The following is a 24049-nucleotide window of genomic DNA, read 5'->3' as shown; positions in this document are numbered from 1 at the left end:
TATAGTGAGTGTTTTATGCCTTATGTTGTGTGCTGAATGCATTGTAAGGCCTTTATGTGCTTCTGCAAATGCTGATCACAAGTCCTTTGTAATACATAGTTGAAGAAAAACTCCAGCTATCTAGCTGCAGTTTTATAAATCAGGCATTAAATGGTAAGTAATGGGAAGGGTTTTTATTTATCATCCAAGTATTTCTGTGTTTCAACAGAAAATGAACTCTGGATGCTGTGGCCAAAAAAGGCCTAGTCGCCAAGTATTGCAGGTGGTTACCCTGCACCATGACACCTCCTGGAGATGGCTATCTTGGTAGATCCCATATCAGAATCTCTAGCAAGAGGTGGTGACATCTTCAAATTTAATGCATGCAGAGCTGACTCTTTATGAGTGTTTGACCTTAATCATAGTTGGTGCATGTACTGACAACAGAGATGGTGCAATGTATACTCAAGTTCCAACGAGCAAAACCTCATCAGCACGCAAAGTGAACTCTTTAAATCTCACTCCAGGACTAGCAGTTGGATGTAGTGGTGCCTTAAATCTCACACTGATGACATAAAGTTATAAGACTGTGGACATAGTAATGCCTAGCAATGCTAACAAGGGGTGCATTTGTATTCCAGCCTAAGGTAATCTAGATAGAAGTACATTTTCAGATGTTCTGTGTACTTTAACATGTCTTCATTTTTGGAGTTTATGTCAACCCTCAAAGTGGAACTATATTTTCTATATTCCTTCAGTTCTCCTTGGCTAGTGGTATATTTTGTGCTTACAGTTATGTTATAAATTATCACTCACCAACGCTTCATTGGGATTCAAATCATGGCTCTAAATAGGCTAGTCCAAACCTTCCATTTATTTATTCTGGACCATTCCTTGGTAGATTGCTAGTGTGATTTGGATTATCACACTAAAAGATCATTTTTGGCTCCACCTCAACTTTTGGTCAGATGGCTATACTTTCTCATCAAGAATACTTTGATACCATGTAGAATTAATAAATGACTTGCTGACTACAAGTGGCCCATGTCCTTAGGCAAACCCCAGACCATAAGATTTTTACCACTATGCTCTACATTTGGTATGAGGTTCTTCCTGTGGTGAAGCACCTTTTTCTTCGGTTTGTCAGTGCACAGTTCATTGTTCATGATGGCCAGGTCTTTGCTTATATATTGAATGGCAGTCTTATTACAATGTCTTTTTATACAGCAAATGCTTTATCTTGGTCGAGTCTCTTTCTGATTATGAATGCATGCACTTAACTTCAGCTGTAGTAAGATTTACCTGAAGATTCTGCTATTAAATTATTTGGTACTCACTGTAAAATCCTCTTCTTTCATTGTTCATTGAGGGACATATGTCTCTCCCCTCTGTCAGTGATCATGCTCTTGACACTTGTTAGTAGTAGAAGAGGTTATTCTGGACCTACATTTAATTTTGTTTGCCAGTGTCTGATTCTGTTGTATACAGCAGTAGAACACAAAGGTTAAAGACTTCCTATCTCTCGATGGACTACAAAAAAGGATTTTTATAAAGTCCAACTTTTACCTTCCCAGCATTGTTTGAAAAGTGACACACTTTTGGGGATAATGACCCAGTTAACAGTGTTGGGTCATACATAACAAAAGTTTATGCACCTTCTCCTGCCACAGCTGTTAACTTACCTCGGGAAAACATCCATAGCCGGCTCCACAGCTTTGTTGACTTCTTTGGCTGTAATTATTTTCCTCAATGCTGGCTGTGTTTGCAAAGTGAGCCTTTGTACAAGGCCCTCCTAAGTGTCTAGTCTTGGCAACTAATTCATACACATCTACAAGGGTGCTCTGTCAGTGCTAAATGTAAAAATATTTAAAACATTTATCTACACTTACATGAAGTAAAAGATTTTTCTACACCTACCCTATCAGGATGTGAAGGTAAATGTCATGTGTAACTCTATTCCACAAGGAGAGGGGGTGGTCACATCGGCCAGGTTTGACGTTACAGCTCCTTGACACATGGCAAAGTCATCCGTAATGTCTACAGGATAACAAATGGGCTCCAACAATAGGGGAAATAATTTATATTACAAAAAGAAACAACCAAAAACAGTCCATTTCCTATCTGTTATTCATTTTGTTTATGGATGGTTGGGTGCTATATAAGTATAGACATAAAAATTAACAACGGCTGCAGTGTACATAAATACAGCTGCACAGAATTCTGGTTATGGTAAAAAAAAAAAAAAACATTTAATGTATATATGTATTTCACATGTGTATTTACCTGTTCGGACAAATTCATACCAGGCGCCATAGCCTCTCTCCCCAATTTTTGGGAACAGGACCTCTTCCCTACAACCTGTAGGTGATGGTTTATTGGATTAGTTTATATATCTACCCTTCAACAAGGGGAATGGGAACAGGGATACATTAGTACCCCTTACTTTACCCATTTTAAGAAAACCTAAAATAAAAAAAAATATACAGGCACTAAAAGTAAAAAAAAAAAAGTGTTTTGATGAAATCAAAATGCAAACATACATTTATTTTAAATAAAAAAGTAAATCCATTGTCAGTCAGTGTTAACGACCAGGCAATGTTATCCTGTTGTACGATGACAGATCCTCTATTCTGAAGTAATAGTACTAGGTATATTAGGTGATGTCATTGACCCCCTTTCCCACACACACACTGCAGTTTCCTTAGTGTCTTGGCACATACCAAAAGGAGGTTTTTCACACCGATCAGTCACACTAAACCTCCCTAGCGGTAATCCCGAGTGTGGCTTGGGGTTAACTTTCAGTACCGAAAGCAGTAACCCCAAGCCACACTCAGTGGAATTGCCAGGGAGTTTAAAAAGCTTACCTGGTAAGCATTGCCCACGGCGTCCTCGAGCAATGCCTGGCATCTTCCCCTAGCGATGCCAGCCGGGCATCTGTGTAACCGTGCAAACGGGGACGCCAGGCCAGAGGAAGCAGATGTTGGCCAGACATCTGCGTGTGAACGTGCAGCTGGGAGGCGGGACCAGGTGGGAAAATTAAAATTCTGAATGAAAAGCAGAGAGATGAAGAAAAGCATCACCTGCCTTAAGGTGCGTACACACTTCCAATTTTTATTGTTCAAAACGAACGAGGAACGAACGACGAACGATCGATTGGGCAAAAATCGTTCGTAAAAAAAGTAACCAACGACGCCGACGAACGAGGAAAGTTGTTGGAAACGAACGACCGGACCGGCGGATCGGATTGGACGACGATCGTTGACTATCGTTCGTGTGTACGATCGTTCGTTGATCGTCCATGGTCTGAGCATGCGTAATAAACGAACGTTCGTTCACTTTCCTGTCGTGCACATAGTTCCTCTATCGCTCAAACGATCGTATCTATTGTGTGTACAATATCTACGAACAATCGTGTCGTTATCTCTATGTGCAGGATCGGTGCTATACGATCGTTCGTAGATATCGTGCAGGATCGTTCGTCGTTCGTTTTCCAACGATAATAATTGGAAGTGTGTACGTAGCTTTAGGCAGTACTCTCCCGGTAGGTGCTTAGATTTCTCTACCGCTAACTTACAGTGAACTCAAGTTAAGATAAATTGAGGGAATTTTCTAATTTAGCCCAATAAGTCATTGAATCTAGGATTATACAGACATATTTAGAAGTGTGATCTTGCCTTAGAGGCACTACAGTTACGGGATGATTTTTGTCTCCCATCCGTGATTACCATCTTATCTCACATTCCCTGGTGAAGTCCCAAGGTTGTCACACTGACACCTTGGGAAGCATGTTCCATTGTTGACAATATCATGATGATAACAGTAAACAATGGTGTACAACTAGAGTGAGTGCATGTAGACAGAGAGTCTCCAAAAGAGCCTTAAATTACTATATTTGTGACAAAAATGTACATTACACACCACCAGCTTCAGGAAACTATTGAAGCCCAATAAATGAAATGGAGTAGAGCAAGCAATTGGAGGTGAGTCAGGTCATAGTACAATTCTCCGGTATAGAATAGCCTCTATATCAAAACAGAAAATGAACAAAATTTCATTACCTCTTTGATCATTGTCTTTACTGATATGTGTTAAATGGGAATATCTAATGCTGAAATCACTGGCTTTATAAAATCTCAGCAAATATGAGGTAACTATGCTTGGGGCATTTTAGGGATTTAGCCCTGACCATAATAAAGAACTGTACATACAAAATTGGACAATTGTCTATAAAGCTTAGAGGTGAGAGAATCTGAAGTTGTACAAATTGATTAAATATGTGGAAGCCAAACAACCTTTGGATTTTGCCATCAGGAGGATTGTCTATCTTGATGAGGGATGTTTTGGTGGAATAGTAGGAGTAGAAACCATAATGAAGGGGGTCAAACAAGGAATTGGTAGAAATAGCTAACCTAAAGTGCCTAAAGCATGAAAACACTTTAGATGCATTGCACTGTTTTTGGTGTTATTCACTAATGCATTCCCATTTGAATTGTAGTATTCTTCTCTTGCATTTATTACATTTTTAAACAACATTTTTGCGTGATACGGCTTATATTTATGGGCAAATGCTTCTGACCGTCATGTGAGCTGCATTCACATTCTGTTAAATGTTCTGATTTAAACAAATATCCAGGTTTAAAGTGAATAACATCTACAGCCCAAATGGAAGAATTCTGGAATGGAAAGGTTTTGATAACACAGGGGTATGTAAGTGTTCTAAATATAATAGGGAAGGGTGCAAATAAATCTTTTTTTTTGTGTGCTTGTCTAATTTTTTGCCAATAAATAATAATAATTAACTAAACAAATTATTATTTAATATTAAATTAGGCAGATTATTCAAAACAGGCTATAAATTAACTTAATAAGAATATGCTTGTGAATCTGTTTCACCTCCTTTTATTGCCATTGATTACCTTCTAAACTCATGCATATGAGTCTGTTTTCTTTACATGAATTGTATGGATACCCAGCTGCTATGGGAGCCATGCATTTCCCAGAAGCATCATCACTGAGCATGACATCAGCACAGCACAAAGAGGAAGCAAAGATCAGGCAGCAGAGAGGAGGTGTAGGAGTGGCATCCCCATATGATGCTGCCTCCTCCCTTCTCCTGATCATCACATTGCCTCTTCTGGCTCCTTGTTCCCCTTGGCTCTATGTAGCCTTGCAGCTTTCCATCCCCCTTGTATTTTCATGCATCTCCTAGGTTGCAGAGGAAGAGGACAGTGCACACAGCATGCACTGGGGTGTTGGTCTAGTCTCCTCCAGGTCTTGTGTGGTTGATCTGAGCAGAAATCAGACCTTCTCTCTGTGCTGGTGTGCAGGTTCAGAGGACAACTACTCCTTTTATGGGGACATCATCGCCTTCCCTTTGCAGGATTACACTGGCGTTATGTCAGGGCTGGGATCGGATTCCTGGTGGAAGAAAACCCTTTATCTGACTGGGGGAGCCTTGCTGGCTGCTGCTGCTTACCTACTCCATGAGCTGCTGGCAATCAGGTGAGAGGGTATAGGTGGGTGGCCTGTCTGGGTAGGGGGGACCCTTGTTGCTGTTGTGTATTTTGTTTTGGAGAGATTCCTCCTATGTTATAAATAGTAAACATATTTGTTTAAAGATAAAGAGCAACAGAACATAAGATCTGTACCAGTGTCTGGAATTTTGCATGGACTGGTGATTTGACATTGACAACCCTATCCCAATCCTGTGATCAGAGGTAGACTACTTGATTGTTTTGCACACTTTTATATACACATTTGTAGCAGCATCAGCAGCAGTGTATTTACTGGAATAGCCTTGTTGACATTCTGCACAGGATTAACGTCTTTCACTCTTTTTATTAATTCTTAACGGCCACACTCTGGCAGATAAATGCGAAAAACATCTGCAGATTGTGATTACACGGTCTTGATGTTCCAGTAGTATAAGCTTTCCTGTAAGCTGCAGGAATCATTTTTGTTTTATTTAGAACAGAAAATGATGTGAGAAATGGATAGCAGTTGTTGTGTTTTAGTTTATTTCAGTTTTATCTAAATACACTAAATACTAATCTTGAAAAATGTCATTCTCTGACAAATAACTGATTGTAAGGCTACCTTTGGTTGTAAACAATAATAGGTGGGGACTGGCTGTAATGATTGATCAAACTGACACTGGAGAGGATGGAAAAAACATCTTGTGCTACACTGACCTATTCTAGGGTTTGCTACCCAGAAACACTTTTGTATGGCCTGCATATTCATCTGAAAGATAGCCTTCGACCTCAACATAAAGCATCACTTAAATTTCCTAGCATGTATAATGGATACAAAGACCTATTTATTGTAATAAACTGGCTATTGCTTGGCAGGAATGGCCTACTTGTGGGTAGTCAGGCACAAAAATGTGCAAACAATAGGTTAGAAATACATTTATAATATATATTTATTGTTTGCTATGTGAGTGATATAAATCAGTAGGCCTATGTGATGTGACTTAGATTCTTGTATAATTGGGTTAACTATGCAGGTGCATATGTTGTAGTGACAAGTGTAGTGTGCAAAGTTTGTGGGTTGATGGCAACCAATCTGATGTTTACTTATAGTATAAGGAAGAAACGGTACATTTCAGATTACTGCTTTTTACATAGTATCTGCATCCACTATTTAAGCCCATTAGTGTCCATAAACACGTGACATGATGTTGCTCAGAATTCTTTTATGCTATGTGTTTAAAAAGTAATAGGCAATTTAAAATGTTCCTTGAACCATAGCAGAATAGGAAATAATTTAATGTAAAATCCTATTGCTGGTTCTTGATTTAGAATTTGGGTTATATTTGTGCATAATAATCTTTGGTAATTTGGATGTATAAGATGCTACTTTTAGCTGTGTAAGATGTAAGAAATTGGTGTTCGGGTCAGAGGTAACGTCGCTGGTATATAGTTGTGTGTCGGGAAGTGTATATGTTTACCTGTAACATAGTGCTTGGTGTGGTGGAGAACTATGATGCCTTGTAAAATGCCCCGGGTTCTGATGCCACAGTGACCTTATTTTGGTGTCATTGGAAACTTAGGAGTTGGAGTTTTTCTGTGGTTTAAAACTAATGGGTTTCTAATGCAGTTAGGCCTAGAGACAGAAAACACTATTAAGGTGCGTACACACTTCCAATTTTTATCGTTCCAATCGAACGACGAACGATCGATTGGGCAAAAAATCGTTCGTAAAAAAGTAACCAACGACGCCGACGAACGAGGAAACTCGTTGGAAACGAACGACCGGACCGGCGGATCGGATTGGACGACGATCGTTGAACATCATTCGTGTGTACGGTCGTTCGTTGATCGTCCATGTTCAGAGCATGCGTGATGAACGAACGTCCGTTCACTTTCCTGTCGTGCACATAGTTCCTCTATCGCTTAAACGATCGTATCTATTGTGTGTACAATATCTATGAACGATCGTGTCGTTATGTCTATGTGCAGGATCGGTGCTATACGATCGTTCATATATATCGTGCAGGAACGTTCGTCGTTCGTTTTCTGACGATAATAATTGGAAGTGTGTACGTAGCTTTAGACTGTGTTATTACTGAAACAGGAGATATATTATCTGGTAATAAAATTAATCCAGAGAGTGCTTTGGGCAAGTCTCAGAGCTTTACCCACCTGTCAGTGGACATCATAAGCTTAAAACCCAAGATTCTGATGTCCAAACCTTGCAAAATCAGAAGGTACATTTTTGACTTAAACGTAAAACTCCAAACATTTGCAAATATGACAAAAGGCTAGAACCCTTGTCAAATTTTGTTGCGGCCTTTTTTTTGGGGGGGCGGGGGGGATTTTAACTTCTTGTCCCACAGACAAGTGTCACCAAAACAAGAAGCAAAGAATCTTCATTGTAGAGACCTAGGCAGCTGTAAAAACCCAAATTATAAAATATTGTTTTGTACAGATACCTGAAATGCCAAAGACAGGTTGTACATGACAACAAAGCCACAATGTCAATCTTGTAACATAAATGTCAGCACAGTTCCATGCTGACTGTCCAGCACATTGTTTCAGGATCACCATGGCCTCCTTTATCAAAGGCAACAAATGGTTCTTTTTGTTGCCTTGATAAAGGGTGACATAATGTGTGTCCCCTTCCTGAAGATAATAAAAAAGTGTTGTCATACAATAGGGTAGATGTGGGCAATTTTTTTGGAGTGGGGGGCCTAATGTGTGCCCCCTAACATCACCAAAGGGCTGATCATAATATTCATTGAATGTAGTCCCAGAGAAAGCTGTTAGGGACTGCAGATATACAGTACATACAGGAACAGGAAAAAGTCAAATAGTGGAGATATGCTTCAAAACACCAGAGACATGTTATATAAGACTGCTAAGTATAGCTGCCATTACAGCCTATTTACCAATCAATTTTTCCAATGCTCCGTGCAGCCCCCTTTGCCACATGACTATTTCTCTCAGAAAGATTCATGATAAAAGGTCAGAGGAGGGGAAAAGCATAAAAAGAGATCAGGATGTAACAGCACTGAAAAAGTAAGATACTATAGAGGAAATTAACCAAGTCATTAGGCCAGACTTAATATTTTCTCTTTCACAATGATTTTTTATTAGGTTTTGAAATATAAAAAAAGATAAATAAGAAAGTACAAAATAATAGCAATAGAAAAGTATAAAAGTATATGGTGAAGTTGCAACCAAGTAATGTAAGAACTAACCAATATGACCAGCAACCAGAAAAACAGCAAAAATCCTCATTAATGGAAAACATACACAAATATAGTAGCATGATATATAAAAGACTTTAACGTGAACCACAGATTTTGCAATATATTTCAGATAACAAGTTCAGGAGATATCTGATTCTAGTGTAACAAACAAAAAATAAAGAATGAAATGAAAGAAAAGAAAAAGGACCTAATGGAAAAAAAAGTTGCAAAGAAATTAAAAGAAAGAGCATAAAGGAAAGTACGAAAAAGAAATGTTATATCAGGTGCAGAGCAGTCTTTCGGACAATAGAGTTGGGTCAGTGGAGGGTAAGCAGTGCTGATGCCAAGGAATACAAGATTTATGGAAAGCTTTAAGTGAATACAATGGTTTCCATTACATGCTGCACAACCTCAGCGAAGTAGTGAAAGGGCTTTGTCCAAGCTCAAGAGATTTTTGGGCAGCAAGAAAGAAAGATTTTTTTTAGAAGAGAAAAAAGGCCTGTAAACAAAGCCATTAGTTTTTTTCCAGATGTGAATAAAAGTACCTTTCTCAGTGCACTTATGAACACATCATAGGGAAACCCCAGAGGTTGATTTGGCAATTAGATCTGGGGTCATATACCATCTGGGGCTAGCATGTTAATCAAGCATTGCATTGTACCACTGCATTCCATATTTCATTCCACTCAGACAGGTCAGGGGATTCCCCCATCTCAGTTTCCCAATTCAGTATATACAGAAATTTGCAACTGACAGAATGTTTATTGGCATAAAAAAAAGTTAAGTTTCAGTGGAGTGGTAGAACAACCTCTAGGAAGACAGAGAAGGTAGTGTCTGATCTTTGGACACAGGTAAAATTCAGAAGAGGGCAGTGGCCAGTTTTTTTTGAAGGTAAGATTTAATCAGTAGGGCAATTAAAGAATTTCACATACTCAAGAGAGGGTCAAACCACCAACAGAGGGTTTGAGGATTGTTATGAGCAGCAGGAAAGAGGAGCAGTAGAGCACACCTGATAAAGGTAAATAAGGGGATATTACAGCAATTAGGGATGATTTAAAGTTGGGTCTGAAATGATAGGCCGCTAGGCAGGGTAAAGCCAAAGCAGACTGTATATTGGATATTCCTTTTGAGAAAGGACCACAAAGGAAGGTCAGTGGAAGCCTGGAAAGGGACAAGAGGATACATTTGCATTGCCAAACAATAATAGTAATAAGTGAGTATGCCAAAATCACCAAAACTGTTTTTGTAGGTATAAAGGCTTGTTTGTGATGAATATTCCAGATTATTTTGATGAATATTCCAGATTTATTCTATACCAGATCCAATGCTGTTCAATACAAATGAACATGGCTGAGAATTGGTATAGGAAGCACACATAAGTAATATAACTATTTTGGTATGTCATTTTTTCAGCATAAATTCTTCCAAACAAGAAAAATGGATGAAGAGGGAAAAGGAAAAGTGAAGTAGGCATGCAGATAGCAATAACAACCATACAGAAGGCTTTATCCTTCCACATTCCACCCAAAAAAAAGTTTCAGCACTCCCAAAACAAAAAAAGTTTTACTATTTCATACATCTTTTTCGCCAGATGATATTTACTTTAATGTTCCTATTTCATTAAGTAAGAAAGGAAGTCAATTTCTACCTTAATATTCATATGATGGCAGTGATATGGGGGTGGGGGCTATGGAAAGTATTTTACCATTGTCTATAAACCACCGCAGTGTTTGCAGCATATGGTCATATTGAACTGTAAAATAAGTTCATATTTCTTGACCATTGGGAGAAATAACAGGAAATAACCAAGCATACCCATTTGTCTTGCTGTGTTTTCTTTTTCGTACATTACATGTGTTTTTGTGCTTTGACCTTGGATACAAGACATTAGCAAACATCAGCTCCACTATCTTTTTTTTTAGCAGCAAGAGTTTGCAGAAACTTGTCAGAGTTGCTGATTTATATCCCTGGTAGTGTTGGAGGTTGTACCTTGGCTACAAACTTATTAAAACAAATTGAATTTAAATACAAAAAAAGTAATATAAAGCTGTTTCCCAGTCTGTAGATGTGGTGGTTGCAGTAGTTCTATTTTTACTCTTGTATCCTTTTTTGTTTTTACTCTGCAATCCTGCCAGTAACATACTTCCTATCCTTGGGTGACAACAAAACATTTACTGTGCTGTATCTGTAAAAGACATTTTGTTTTAATGCTTCAGGAATGTATTTAGCTAATTTAAACTTAAGGTACACTTTAGCTTTTATTATTTTATGCCTGCATTAGAGGGGAAAACAAATGCAATCCTAGGCTGCAGCTAATGTAAAATCCCAGCTTTTTGAAGGTCTTTAGTGTACAGTATCTGAAATTGGTATTTAAAAAATCAATTAGCATTTTTTATATACTTTAAAACATTTAAAGCTGATCTACAGACAGGTATAAATGAATGCAGCTCCATATTCTTTAAATCCTAATTTGCTGTAATGTTTGAGTACAAGCAGTGTAATTGTATAAAAGTGACTTGAAACCCCTATGCAGCATAGTTAAAATGAAATAAATCAATTAATCAGTTAATAATCAATTAAACTGCAAGGCTCATGTGACAACAAGGTGAATTCTCATGGCAGGTTCACACCTATATCTTTGGTAAGTGTGAGTTTTACGTTGCTGACACCTTACCTCCAGCACTCACGCAGCAGAACTGGTTCAAAAAGGACAGATATACAAACCCTTTGTAAAATTGTGCAATCCGTTGTCTTATGTATGTATTTTACCCTTTGTATATAACTGTTTCCCTTTCCCTTTTACAAACTTATTTTTTTACCTGCTGTTTGGTAAAACAAATTTTGCTTTTAAATGGTTTTAAATATTCAATTCTATCATATATAAAACATTAATGTGTTTGATTTAGAAAGACAGAAAGCTTTAAAATTAATTATTCCTCTCACATAATGAATACATTACCAAATCTCAAATGTCAGGTGGTGAGGGGCACTGAGTAAATAAAATGTTGGAATTGTGATCAGCTCTATTCTCCTAGGACTTGAACGATCCTAGGATTGGGAAGGGAGCAGAAAGCACATAACTGTAGCCCAAATCCAATGAAGGACCAGAACAAGGTTTATTTAGGTAAAAAAAAGCTTTAGGTGTTTCCCTTTACATAATTCATACAGAACCTAAATCAAAAATGTTCCTGTACCCATTTGTGAGAACAGCCTTTTTCCTTTTGTTCCCCCTACAATTAGTCATAATAATGATGTGGGATATTATTGGCACATGTAAATATACATTCTGTGGACCTTATATGCCGTTGCACTACTATTGTTTTTTTTTCTTTCTCTGGATACTTTACCAAGCAGTTCCTGACATGTAAAAAGTCTGTAAGTATTGCTCTAACATATTTATGCTTCTGTGTCTGTCTGCAGGAAAGAGCAAGAAGTTGACTCCAAAGACGCCATTATTTTACACCAGTTTTCCCGGCCAAACAACGGCGTTCCTAGTTTATCTCCATTCTGTTTGAAGATGGAAACTTACCTAAGAATGGCTGACTTACCATATCAGGTAAATTGGAACACTTATATTATGAATCCATAATTTCAGATTGCTTGCTTTGTAAACGTGCATTCTATTTAAATATACCAGATCACTAAGTCATAATTCTAGAAACAAAGTCCTGGTAAAGGTTTAGCCATGTGATACAATACTATAACTATTAGAAATGTAAGATAATACTAATATATAATAATATATGTAAAATGCTAATATTATTCATATAAATTTGTGCTAAAGCTTTTTTATTAATAAAAGTATAAAATAAAATAAAAAATGAAAAGTATAAGGATGAACACTATATCCAGCATTATTAAGATCTGTTTCTAAGAGTAAAAACAAATGCTCTCCACCAGATGCTTGGGAATCAGAGCAGAAATCTTGCTTCCACTAGCATTAAATTACCAAGACAGGTACCAGCTAATATGTATCCTGTTGGCACTAATATATTACTGCAATATACTGAAAGATTTGTGAACTTACTGAGAGGTGAATATTATCACTGTCGCTTTTCTTCAATGTATAGGCATTCATGCATTTAGTGACTGTTCTTTGGAATGATTAATAATAATAAGTACCTATTATTTTTTTCTTTACTGTAGTGTCTACATAGCAGGACTTACTAAGGGAATGATCATCGTAACATCGTTATTTGCCAATGATTTGTACCAGAACATCATACTGCTTTCTGTCTATGTAGCACATAGAGTCCACAGCTGCAGTGCATACACTTTTTGTCCTTGCTGTGGTCCATCCTAATCTCCACAGTGCCTGTGATTACTGTGTCACCTATCTGTCACTCAGTGGATCTGATTTATTGGATCTCTCTAAGACTGAACAGGATAGACTTTCACAGAAGAACCTGGGTGATCCAGCAAACCTAAAAAAGGATTCCTTAAAATTATTTGCTATTATTTGGCAAATGTTTTTAATCCTCGGCCAGTGCTGGATCTTTGAGGTTCACCCATGTTAGTCTATCTTCATCTATCTTGGAGAGCTTTAATTATTCAGGCCCATTGTGTTTCTATAGTAATCCTTGCCTGGTCACCAAAGCCACTGCTTGGTATCAACCCATACACTCTCAGAAGTGGCACAGCTTCCTGCAGTTTGAGAAATGCTGGATAAGAGTGACTCAGAACCAACATAGTGCTTTACATTTCTGTGGTGTAAAAGGAAGGTAAATAAATGCTGCTTGGAAGGGTGGCATCAAAGTAAACCTGTTACTTTGCCATGTATGTGTATTGCACTAGGTTTCCTCAAGACCTTCAGGTGCCAAATAATAGCTAACTAACTAATAAAAAAAGAGGGCTTGTAGGTGATATTTGTATATTACTTTATATATATTTTCACTGGGCCACAAATTTGTTCTTCATTGCATATTACCCACATTATAATCAGAATTCCCTTTTTAATGGAGTAGAAGCAATTTCATCAAAGTAGTTAATTTTTCACTCCACTGTGAACATGTCAGGCATTGAATGCACTCACCAAAACAATGACCCCTTAATATTAAAAAAGGTATTAAAAGCTTTGAGTTACAAATTAGCAATCATAAAGTTTTAAAGGTGATGTATATTTGACCTGCTGCTTGAAAACCTCAAAATGGATAAATCCCACTACTCCAACAAGGACTGCAGTAGTTTAAATAGGCAAATAGACCCTCCCCCACCAAAGAAGTTTAAGGAAAACTTTAAGTAGTTTAGTTCTAAAGATGGTATTGATTGAATTGGGATTGTCATATGTTCACAAACATTTGGCCAGATTTGGCCAATGAGCCCCCCTTCCTTTGACAAACTTCAGCTCAATTTTTGCATTTTATTGAAATGCAATTAGTTAAAAATGTGTTGTGTAATATGATCGTGAAAATCAAAAAGAAGACGGGAAAGGTGTAGTTGTTTTGTCCCCTAATAATAGTAGTGCATACAATTTTCCCTTAGACGGGTGGATACCAAACCCGGGTAATAGCAAAATAAAAGTATAGAACAAACAGAGGGTTTTTTTGGCAACAAGTATTGTATTAATGATATTTTCTCAACATACAATACAATTCAAACAGTATATAACAGTGTTCATCTCACATAGTATAATATAAGGAAATTTTGACCAAACAAATTTGGCACTAGACTAATATTATATATACTTAGGGACATTGTTCTGTATTGGAGCAACTGCCTCATAATAACTAAAATGTAACAATGTTGAACACCATTATTGATGCATAATTGTGACTATGTACATGTTTATTGTTTGCAGTACCTAACAGTATTCCGCTTACGTGCGAGTACCCCTAAGGAAGCCTACATTGGGCAAAACGCGTTGGATAACTCGATCGCACTTGTGCGAGTTCCTGACTTTCCTTTGCCGATTCTGTATTATTGGAACTTTTATGACAATCATATTGCCTGTTACCGATAGTTGCACATTGTCTAGTGCCAAACTTTATTGGCCAAAATACCCTCATATTATACTATGTGAGATGAATAACTGTTATATATTATTTGAATTGTTTTGTATGTTTAGAAAATATCAATAATACAATACTTGTTGCTAAAAAAAAAACTCTGTTTGTTATATATATATATTTTTTATTGTTCTTGAGACAAACATGGACACCTAGAGAGTTCTTTATGTGTGAAGGAAAAACTTTCCAGCAAATACCCAAGTATAGTGATCCTACTAATGCATTTTTATTCAGAAAAACTGCCTTCCTATTATCTAGTTGTGTAATGAAAGCAGTGTGAGATATTAGCAATCTACTGCCAGGCTGTATCTCAATATGATCAATTTGGGGAGGAGATATTCCTTTCATTTAAGAGAATAATTATATCACTTTCCTTGGATTGTAGAACTCCAATATTGCCTCTCACTAATGCTAACGAACATTAAGCACCACAGCATATTAATATTATGAAATTTGGATCATTTAAAGAGAAATACAGATTTGCAAATATGCATGCACAGGTTTTAACTTGAAATGTCAGAGTGTTTGCATAAAAATAACATTTAATTTGCTTTCACGTTTTCAAAAATAGGAGTTTCTGATGCAAAATCTAAACCATGCAAGAATTATTGGAAGTAGTGCAAAAATCACTTAAGTGTATAATTAAAGCAAACAACCAGTTAGATTTCAGTTTAATAGGGCCACAAAAGTGAAAGATGTATTCTGATTGGTTGCTTTGGGTTTCTGCACATTGCCCCTTCACAAATGGGGGAAATAATTAATCAAGCAGCATGGGAAAATACTGACTATGAAAACAATATTAAAGAATAATATTGGGGAATTCGATAAAGGCAAGCAGGAATCACATATTTTAGAACCTGCACATGGAAGTACAAATATGAATCTTGTCTAAAACTGCATGCAAAGTTAGTAAACAGATTTATACATGTGAAAAATTATCTATGACTCATTGAATTTGACTCTCGACCATGAAATTATAATTTCACCTTACTTTTACCATCTTCTTTAATGTTTGCAAAAGATAAAATAAAAATAAAAAAAATGTTGAGTTTTCTGAAGATCAAAATTAATTATAGTTTTTGAATTAAAGGACTGAAAAAAAGGATGATACACACATAACAGCTAGACACCAACATCTAGAATCATATTGGCATCCAGACTGCATTATTTCCATATAAAAAAAAATCTATGAAAACAACAACAGAGTAGCTAATGGACTTTCTGATGTATCTGTGTCCATAAATAATAAATGATGCAGTAATACAGAACGCAATATTACTGAGGGTAGAGATATTTTTTCTTAGGGAATTCTACTGTACATGTGGTTTGAATGCAGATCCAGCATAAGAACTACGTACCACTCCATGAGCCTCAATGACCTAATACTATATATAGAGAGATCTATTAATAATGCAGATTCTATTATTATATTTTTGAGTTTACCAGCCTTAATGTAACAAGCTATATTTAAGTTTTATATTGTTACTAATGTGTTTACCAGTTGATGTGTTTACCAGTTGTTTACCATCCACACTTCTCAAAGGTGCTAATTGTTCACATTATTTATTTATTGCTACTTTATTGCTAATTTTTTGCAGACCTCCACTTTCCAACCCCCCCCCCCCCAAAAAAAAAAAAAGTATGTACTGTAATAAACTTTGTCCATATAATGCACATAAACGCACATTAAACACAATGGACATGATTTATTAAAGCTCATCAAAACTGGGGAATATAGACACACATTAGATATTTGTCTGAAAAGTTATGATTACTTCTGTGTGTATGTATTTCAGAACTACTTTGATGGAAAGCTGTCACCTCAGGGGAAAATGCCTTGGATAGAATACAATCACACAAGAGTGTCCGGCACTGAATTTATTATCGACTTTTTGGAGGAGAAACTTGGAGTGAATCTGAACAAAAACCTCAATCCTCATGAAAGAGCTGTTTCCAGAGCAGTCACCAAAATGGTAGAGGAACATTTCTACTGGTGAGTTATATATTTAAAGGACATACCACATCGAAATAATATACTCACATTTATAATTCATAGTTTTTTTTTGTTAAAAAACATCTGGGAAAATAAATATTACTTACACATAACTAAACTCTGTGTAGCATTTAATGTATTTAGATTGTAAATAAAAAAAAAATTACCCCAGTAGATGTTTCAGGCTTGGGATCCAGACATTATAATTTACTTATGCAAGGCCACTCATTTTCGCTTTATAGAGAAGATCTGCAAGTACTTATCTTTTGTTCTCCTGCTGCCGCACCAACAATAAATGCTTTGCAATAAAGATATGATGCACATACCTGTATACTGAAGCAATGACTTATCAGCCACAGAACAAAACATTTAAAGCTAAATGGAGCAATATTTTTCCTTCCCTGTATCCTCTTTTCCCTTCGTGAACATGCTTATGATATTGTTCAATAAAAGCTTTTCATTTTCATTAGTTGTCCTAGTTTAGACCCAGTAATGTAATCATTAGGTTTCTGTGCTTCCCTATCAAATGCAGGCAGACCATGGCTGATGGGACAGATGGGCATGGTTAGCAGCACAGTTTGTATACTTAGCCTGTCTTGTGTCCAGGCTGGAGGTCTACTTCCATTTTTTTTAAATTAGACTGTTCATATAAACACCTGATTTTATTTTCTAAGCTAACTTCAAAACGTTTACAGTGTTTATATTATATGAGAAAAAAAGTGTTACAATGTATGTCTTTCTGTATTGACAAGTGAAATGAGTAAATTGATGATCATTTTCCTTTGTTCCTTATGTTGCAGGACTTTAGCTTATTGCCAATGGGTGGACAATTTGCATGAGACTCAGAAAATGATCTCCATTCCGGGACCATTTAGTGATTTGTTAAAATGGATTTTATGTCACCTTACAAAAGGCATTGTAAAGCGTGAAATGTATGGACAAGGCATTGGACGCTTCTCAGAAGAAGAGATTTATAAACTAATGGAGAAAGACATGAGATCGCTGGCGGGACTTCTTGGTAATCAACGTTTGCTTTATTCTGCAGAGAGCAAACAAAAAAAATACTTTATTTGTCTATGACCACTACATTCAGTAGCACTGAAAGGTCATCTTCCCCAGATCCTCGGGCTGCTCAATACAATGATTTTAACGTTTTAGATTTTATTTGCAATATAAATGGTGAAATCTGCTATTAGTTCTTCGTGTATGACATTAAAGTACACTTCACAGCCCAGCATACAATGAAATCAGCATGCTGGAAGGACTGGTATTTATTTTATGGTATGGAGGGACCCCAATCAGATATCAGATTTAGTCACAATTATGGACTTATCCTTCCTTACTCTACAGCACCATTACTGCTTCTAGGACTATAATTGCTGCAGTCTCTGTTTGGGACCATATTATTTGCCCTACATGGCACAATGGGGTTTACATGTAACTGTAAAAGTGCCACATAATAGTACACTATTGTATTATTATATACACAACCAATACATTTTTTATAGGGAGGTTCTTGATTTTTTTATTAGTGCGTCTGACCTGAAAAATCTTTCCATAGACTTCATAGGACATAAAATTCTCCTACATGCTTTATAATATCCTTGAGAAAGTTCAGACATGTATACATTTGTATGCATAACAGATACATTTGCCCATTACTTACCTTCCGATGAAATAATAACAACCCACAATGTTTGTTGACCTGTCTGACAAATCTCCTCACTATAGACAAGGCAGTCATGGGGGTCATCTGGTCAGTTGGTGGGAATGGTATTAATGGGAACTTGAGGATGTGTGCTACTGTAGGGGGTAGTTCAGTGTTATAAAATTGGTTAGTGTTTGAGGTATCAGCTAGGTGATTGAAGTAAACATATTAGGAATAAGATTAGAGTTTAGGAGGTATGATGTTCAAGGGGAAAGGGGGTTTAATTACAGGTTTTAAACACCATAAGAGAGAATTTTGTGAAGCTCCAGTCTGTGTGATGTGATGATCGTTTGTGAGGCCTTGGCAATGCATGAATAGAATGTAGAGTTTAGCACTGCTATTAATCTCTATGTGTCTCAGATCTCAGATCCAACATCTACAACAAAAGAGAAAGAAGCTGGAGGTAGAGAACTCTAAATGAGAAAAGTGGATCCTGGCAGCCAAGGGGACAGAAAATAGTGCATATTAATATAATAATAGAAGGATTGTAAACTCATCCCTTGGCTTTCCTTTGCTTATTGAACTTTAAAACACTTAAAATCCATTGCAATAGGAATAGAAATATTTTATTTTTAATTAGTAGATTCGCACAAAGACTCTCTTTGCACTATTACACAGCCAAAAAAATATGTTGATGTGCTGTTGGAAAAAGCACAGCAAATCGGCAAGGAAGTGATTTTTCAGTAGATTTTAAGAATCAGAATAAATTCTAAATTTATTTTGACTAAACTATGATTTGTAATGTGTATCCAACTTGGTTATACTGTAATATAACTTATATGTATTATACAAAGTTATACTGCTCCATAGACTTACGGAGCCCATTGTTAATAAATTAGTCTTCCAATATCCAAAGCTCTGCTCAGTATCCAATGCTTGTTTCTTAGCTCAACTCAGGTCAACTCTCTTACTTTTTGCAGCAGAGATCACTGTTTTCTTCACTGCCACTCTTGATGATGTACTGTATAAATTCAGGGCTTGCCAGATTAATTTTCCTGTTTCGCTGTGTTTTTTAGCCATGGGATATAGGTGAAAAACTTGCAGATATGTTTTGTATTTCAGGGTTCATTATCTGGAGGTTGTAGACTGAGATCTGGTTCTAATCACAAATGGTTATAGTTGTGGGTCTACAAGCATGTTGCATGTAAAATCACTAAGATAATAAATTTAAAATATAGCCCCCATTCTTTCATATATTATTACATCTGATCGGAATCCATGTTCCTTTGGCATGCACATATATAGTACTTATGCATGTCTAGGAATGTAATACCATTCATATTTAGTGCATTTAAGATATGGAAATGTATGGGGGAAGATATTTGGTTCTAATCTTTTTATTTGTTACCTAGGGGTGGTTTACATAAAAGTTGTAAATTATATATTTGTACATTATATATTTACAACAATGCTGTGCTTATTAAATCTAATATTATTATTATTAAACAGGATTTATATAGCGCCAACATATTACGCAGCGCTGTACAATAAATAGGGATTGCAAATGACAGACTAATACAGACCTTGCCCCGAAGAGCTTACAATCTAGTAGTAAGAGCTTACAATCTAGTAGTATAAAAACGAAATCATTGTAAAGTTGACTTTTTCAAAAGGTCACTTTTCAGTTACATTCTTAAAATGACAATGACATCTTTGCTGTATGGTTGATTTAATATAAGGCTGTCTAACCCCAGTTCTGGAGGGTCCTATACAGGGCAAAATTTTCATATATTAGAGTAATTTTGACTCTCTCTCTCTCTCTACAAGTTACTAAAATTATATGTGGATTCTGGCCTTTCGATGAGGACATTTATGACTTAATATGTGGAATAACAGTGCCTATATGTTACAGTAACTCACATTTATAAAATTTATTTTCCTTAGGTGATAAAAAGTATATCATGGGACCAAAGTTTTCCACTTTAGACGCCACTATTTTTGGACATTTGGCACAAGCAATGTGGACTTTACCAGGCACAAGACCTGAACAACTCATTAAAGGTAATCATTTCTGAAGAAGACTTTAGAAGCATATATCCCTTGCACTGTAGCAGCCATAGCCATTTATATATTAATATATATATATATATATATATATATATATATATATATATAGTGTTCATGTTTTTTTAACTCTTCTATATTTACCGCTACAAGCACAGGGACCCCATATACTGCAAAAAATGGTCCTAATTGTTAAAAAAATTGCATCTGTGTTATTTTATGACCAGGGCAGCTCTATGCAATATCTATCTCTTATATCTACGCAAACCCTTTTTTTTCTTTAGTTTTGTAATGTTGACCATTATACTCCCGAATCATTCTGGGTATCCCTGGGTGCCTCTCCTGGCATCCTGGAGCAGTAAATCATGCTAGTCTGAATTTAGCCAATTGGATGTGTGAATGGTGGTGATCAGTGGTCTGTTGGGGGATTGGAATTACTTCTTTAGGATGATTTACATTTCATTTAGATTTTGATACTGTGCACTGCCACCTAGTGTCAGATATCAGAAAGGCAGAACCACATATTATTGTGTATTTCTATGTTACAGCTTTATCTTTAAATACTATGTATTGGTATTAACATTTCTCACTTTATACATAGTAATGTTAATTGTTGATACATTTCCAAATGTTCTATTACCTATGCATATAGTGTGAAATCCTTAACTAACCATACTCTGCTGTTTTACAGGGGAGCTTATCAATCTTGCTATGTACTGTGAAAGAATAAGAAGGAAATTTTGGCCAGAATGGCAAGACGACAATGACAACTCGCTATATGAATCTGATGACAGTGGTGAGGAGAGCAAGACACACACCCCGCTGCAGGACTTCAGCTTTTATTCAAGGACTGGAACCTTTGAGGATGAGGGAACAGAAAATAGCATTTCGCAGACCCCAGATACTGATTTCACTGGACATTCACTTTTTGACTCTGATATTGAATTAGATGAATATATTGAGCAAGAGCAATGCAAGTGAAGCACATTCTTTTTTTGAGAGCTGCTGGGTAGATTGCTATCCTTATATCTACTAGCTCTGGTTTTGCACACATCATTGGTTTTAACAAGCCTTATATCTGTGAGAGCGATGGAGCCAGCAGGCTTTGGTAATCTTGTGTCCTGGTTGCTTTATCTGATGATGTTTATTATAAACTGTGACCTTCATTAATGTGTGTTTCTAGATAATCTACTGGAGGTGTTGTCACAGTCACCTTATTCAACAGAGAGTTCTAATAAGTAATAAGCAATCCATAGCAATCAATCAGCATCTATCATATAAAGGTCTACTTTCAATAGAACAAACTCTGATTGTTTGCTAAGGTTTAGCAAAGTTCATATAAGGTTTTTCATTTAAAGCTGAACTTCAGCTAATTGCTTAATTGAAATACATATTTGTGATTTGTTTAACTTACTAAAAGGTTGCTCTTGTATCCAGCCAGTCAATATATTTACACAGCAGTGCCATACAAAACAACCAAGTTGGAGACCTCTGTTTACTCCGCTGCAGATAAACATTGCAGCTTGCAGATTGGTCAGTAAAGGAACAAATGCAGACTGATGGGAACATCCTCCTGCTGACTCTACACTCTGCTGCTGCCAAAAAGTTCTTTATCAGCACATATCCCTGTGTTAAATATGATTGGTCTCTTTGCTGGCCTTTACCAGTACAATTTTTACTGTAAAGACAACACAGTGAAAACAGAGTATGCAATTTCAGTACTGGAGAGGAACCTATACAACTGAATTGAAAGTAGGGCTGGAGTTCAGCTTTATAGAATAGAACTCTATTGATTAAAAGAAAATGATATGTGTGTTAGATTATCTATAAGACATGTTCATATTGATTCTAACTGTATTGTTGCCATGAGTGCAAGAATATGTATGATTATTTCAGTATGTAAATGTCCAATAGCTCAAGTGTCTGTAGCACTATAGCCAAAAATGTAAAGAGATACAGTAATGAGTGCTGTCTGTATGGTGATCCATAAAGTATAGCCTGCACCTTTATTAATATTAGTATAATTCATTCTATTTGCTGTATCGAATACAAACATTAGTTTTATTCGTATGCTAATGTGGTTCATTTATAAATATTGATTTCAGTTCAGAAATCACTACCGGCTCATTTATTCTTAGTTTACTATGTACACTGATAATAAAGTACTGTATATTGTAAAGAAGAGCCATTATGTTCTAACATTTCGATATAGTGACCCCATAGTGTGGATTGTTCACAGTTATCCAGGTTCAAATCACAATGTTTTGGGGTGTATGCAGGTAAAAGTTTTCTGGCCCTTAATTTGTGATTGTCCCCAGGACATTATTGCTATAAAAAGACTCAACTTTAGGTACCTGCAACAGATGGCACCTTTAAGTCCAATGCCCTTGATTGACTGGGTTAGGTCTGTCAAACCCGGCTCTTTATTGGCAAATTATTTTATATGTACAGTAAGAGCCATGTCAGACAGGTGATTTTATAGCAGCATTTAATCTGTTCTATAAACTGTAATGCCAGCAATAAATACCAATTTATACCTAGCAGTGTAATGTAAGAGTTGCTGATGATCTGTCAGCAATAAGCAATTAGTTAAACTAGTGCTATAGCATTGGCTTAGCTTTGCTACACACAGCTCACCTTAAGCCATTTGTATCTTACCCATAGACAAGGCTAATTCTAGACAAAATGGGGCACTGGGCAGATATAACGTCTTGGCATCCCCTGAAATTAGGTTACTTGGGGCTCTGGATAGTTGCCCATATTGCCCTTCCATAAAGCCAGAACTCGCCATAGAGGTGAATAACGAGAAATTGATCCTGGTGCTCGTCACCAACCTAAAACACTGCTTACACTCAATTTAAAAGAAGAATGGCTGCAAATAAGTCACCCATGTGACATGGCCCTAACTGGAACTATGATGAATCATGTGTTACAGCCTCTGCAACAAACACCATCAAAATCAAATTTGCAGAAAGGAAGAGGTGTTTACTGGTTTACATTATATGATACCCACGCACAAGTTTTTACTACTTTTGTTATTTTCTGCTGAGTAATATGCAAAGAAGACAAAATGAAATCATGTATGTTAGTGAATTTGCCTTTGGGCTGCTGCTAATGCATTTTTTTTTATCCTAAAGCCTTCCTGTTAAGTTTGTACTGTATTCCTGCAATATCATCTCTAGGTATAAGTGCTGAAAAGCCAGGTTGTTACCTGCTGTCAGTTCCATGTGATTTATGTTTGCCCTATACAGGTATATTGAACGTGACATAGTGTTGTAAAATATAGCTTGCATTATGTACAAATTATGCAATGGAACTGAGGTCGAAAGACGTTTTTATTTTTAAGAGATTATTAGTGTGCCTGTATCACCGTGTTTACTTCAGAGTTCACAAATGTCCTATATTATTAAATTTATTATTATTTATATTATAATATTATTTCTATTATTATTAGAGTAGAGTTATTTTACTCTTTATTTGCTTTTATTCTAACTGCAACATAATGTATTTCATAAGTCAAATTGACTAAAAACTGATATTCATTTGGAGGGATACACGAATGTAATGATTTTCTATGTTTCCAGTGGTGGAGGTAAATGCCTTACCTTTCTAGCTCTCCATACTTGACTTGTAAAAGAGTTTCTACTGTACTTGTATGATTTGTA

At 36.3% G+C, this 24049-nt stretch overlaps 1 protein-coding gene across 1 annotated transcript; it reads left to right on the top strand.

Annotated features, from left to right (window-relative positions):
- Positions 1-5085: 5085 nt before the first annotated feature.
- Positions 5086-23809, top strand: FAXC (failed axon connections homolog, metaxin like GST domain containing). The gene is made up of 6 exons (XM_072408679.1): positions 5086-5481; positions 12095-12230; positions 16476-16672; positions 17473-17690; positions 20265-20381; positions 21076-23809. The coding sequence occupies exons 1-6, from the start codon at positions 5219-5221 to the stop codon at positions 21363-21365; spliced, it is 1221 nt and encodes a 406-aa protein (XP_072264780.1). The 5' UTR covers positions 5086-5218; the 3' UTR covers positions 21366-23809.
- The last annotated feature ends 240 nt before the right edge of the window (positions 23810-24049 follow it).

This window comes from Pyxicephalus adspersus, chromosome 4, assembly GCF_032062135.1.
Source record: "Pyxicephalus adspersus chromosome 4, UCB_Pads_2.0, whole genome shotgun sequence".
In the NCBI taxonomy this organism is placed as follows: domain Eukaryota; kingdom Metazoa; phylum Chordata; class Amphibia; order Anura; family Pyxicephalidae; genus Pyxicephalus; species Pyxicephalus adspersus.
The sequence above is the reverse complement of the archived record's forward strand: the minus strand, read 5'-3'. Positions and strand labels throughout refer to the sequence as shown.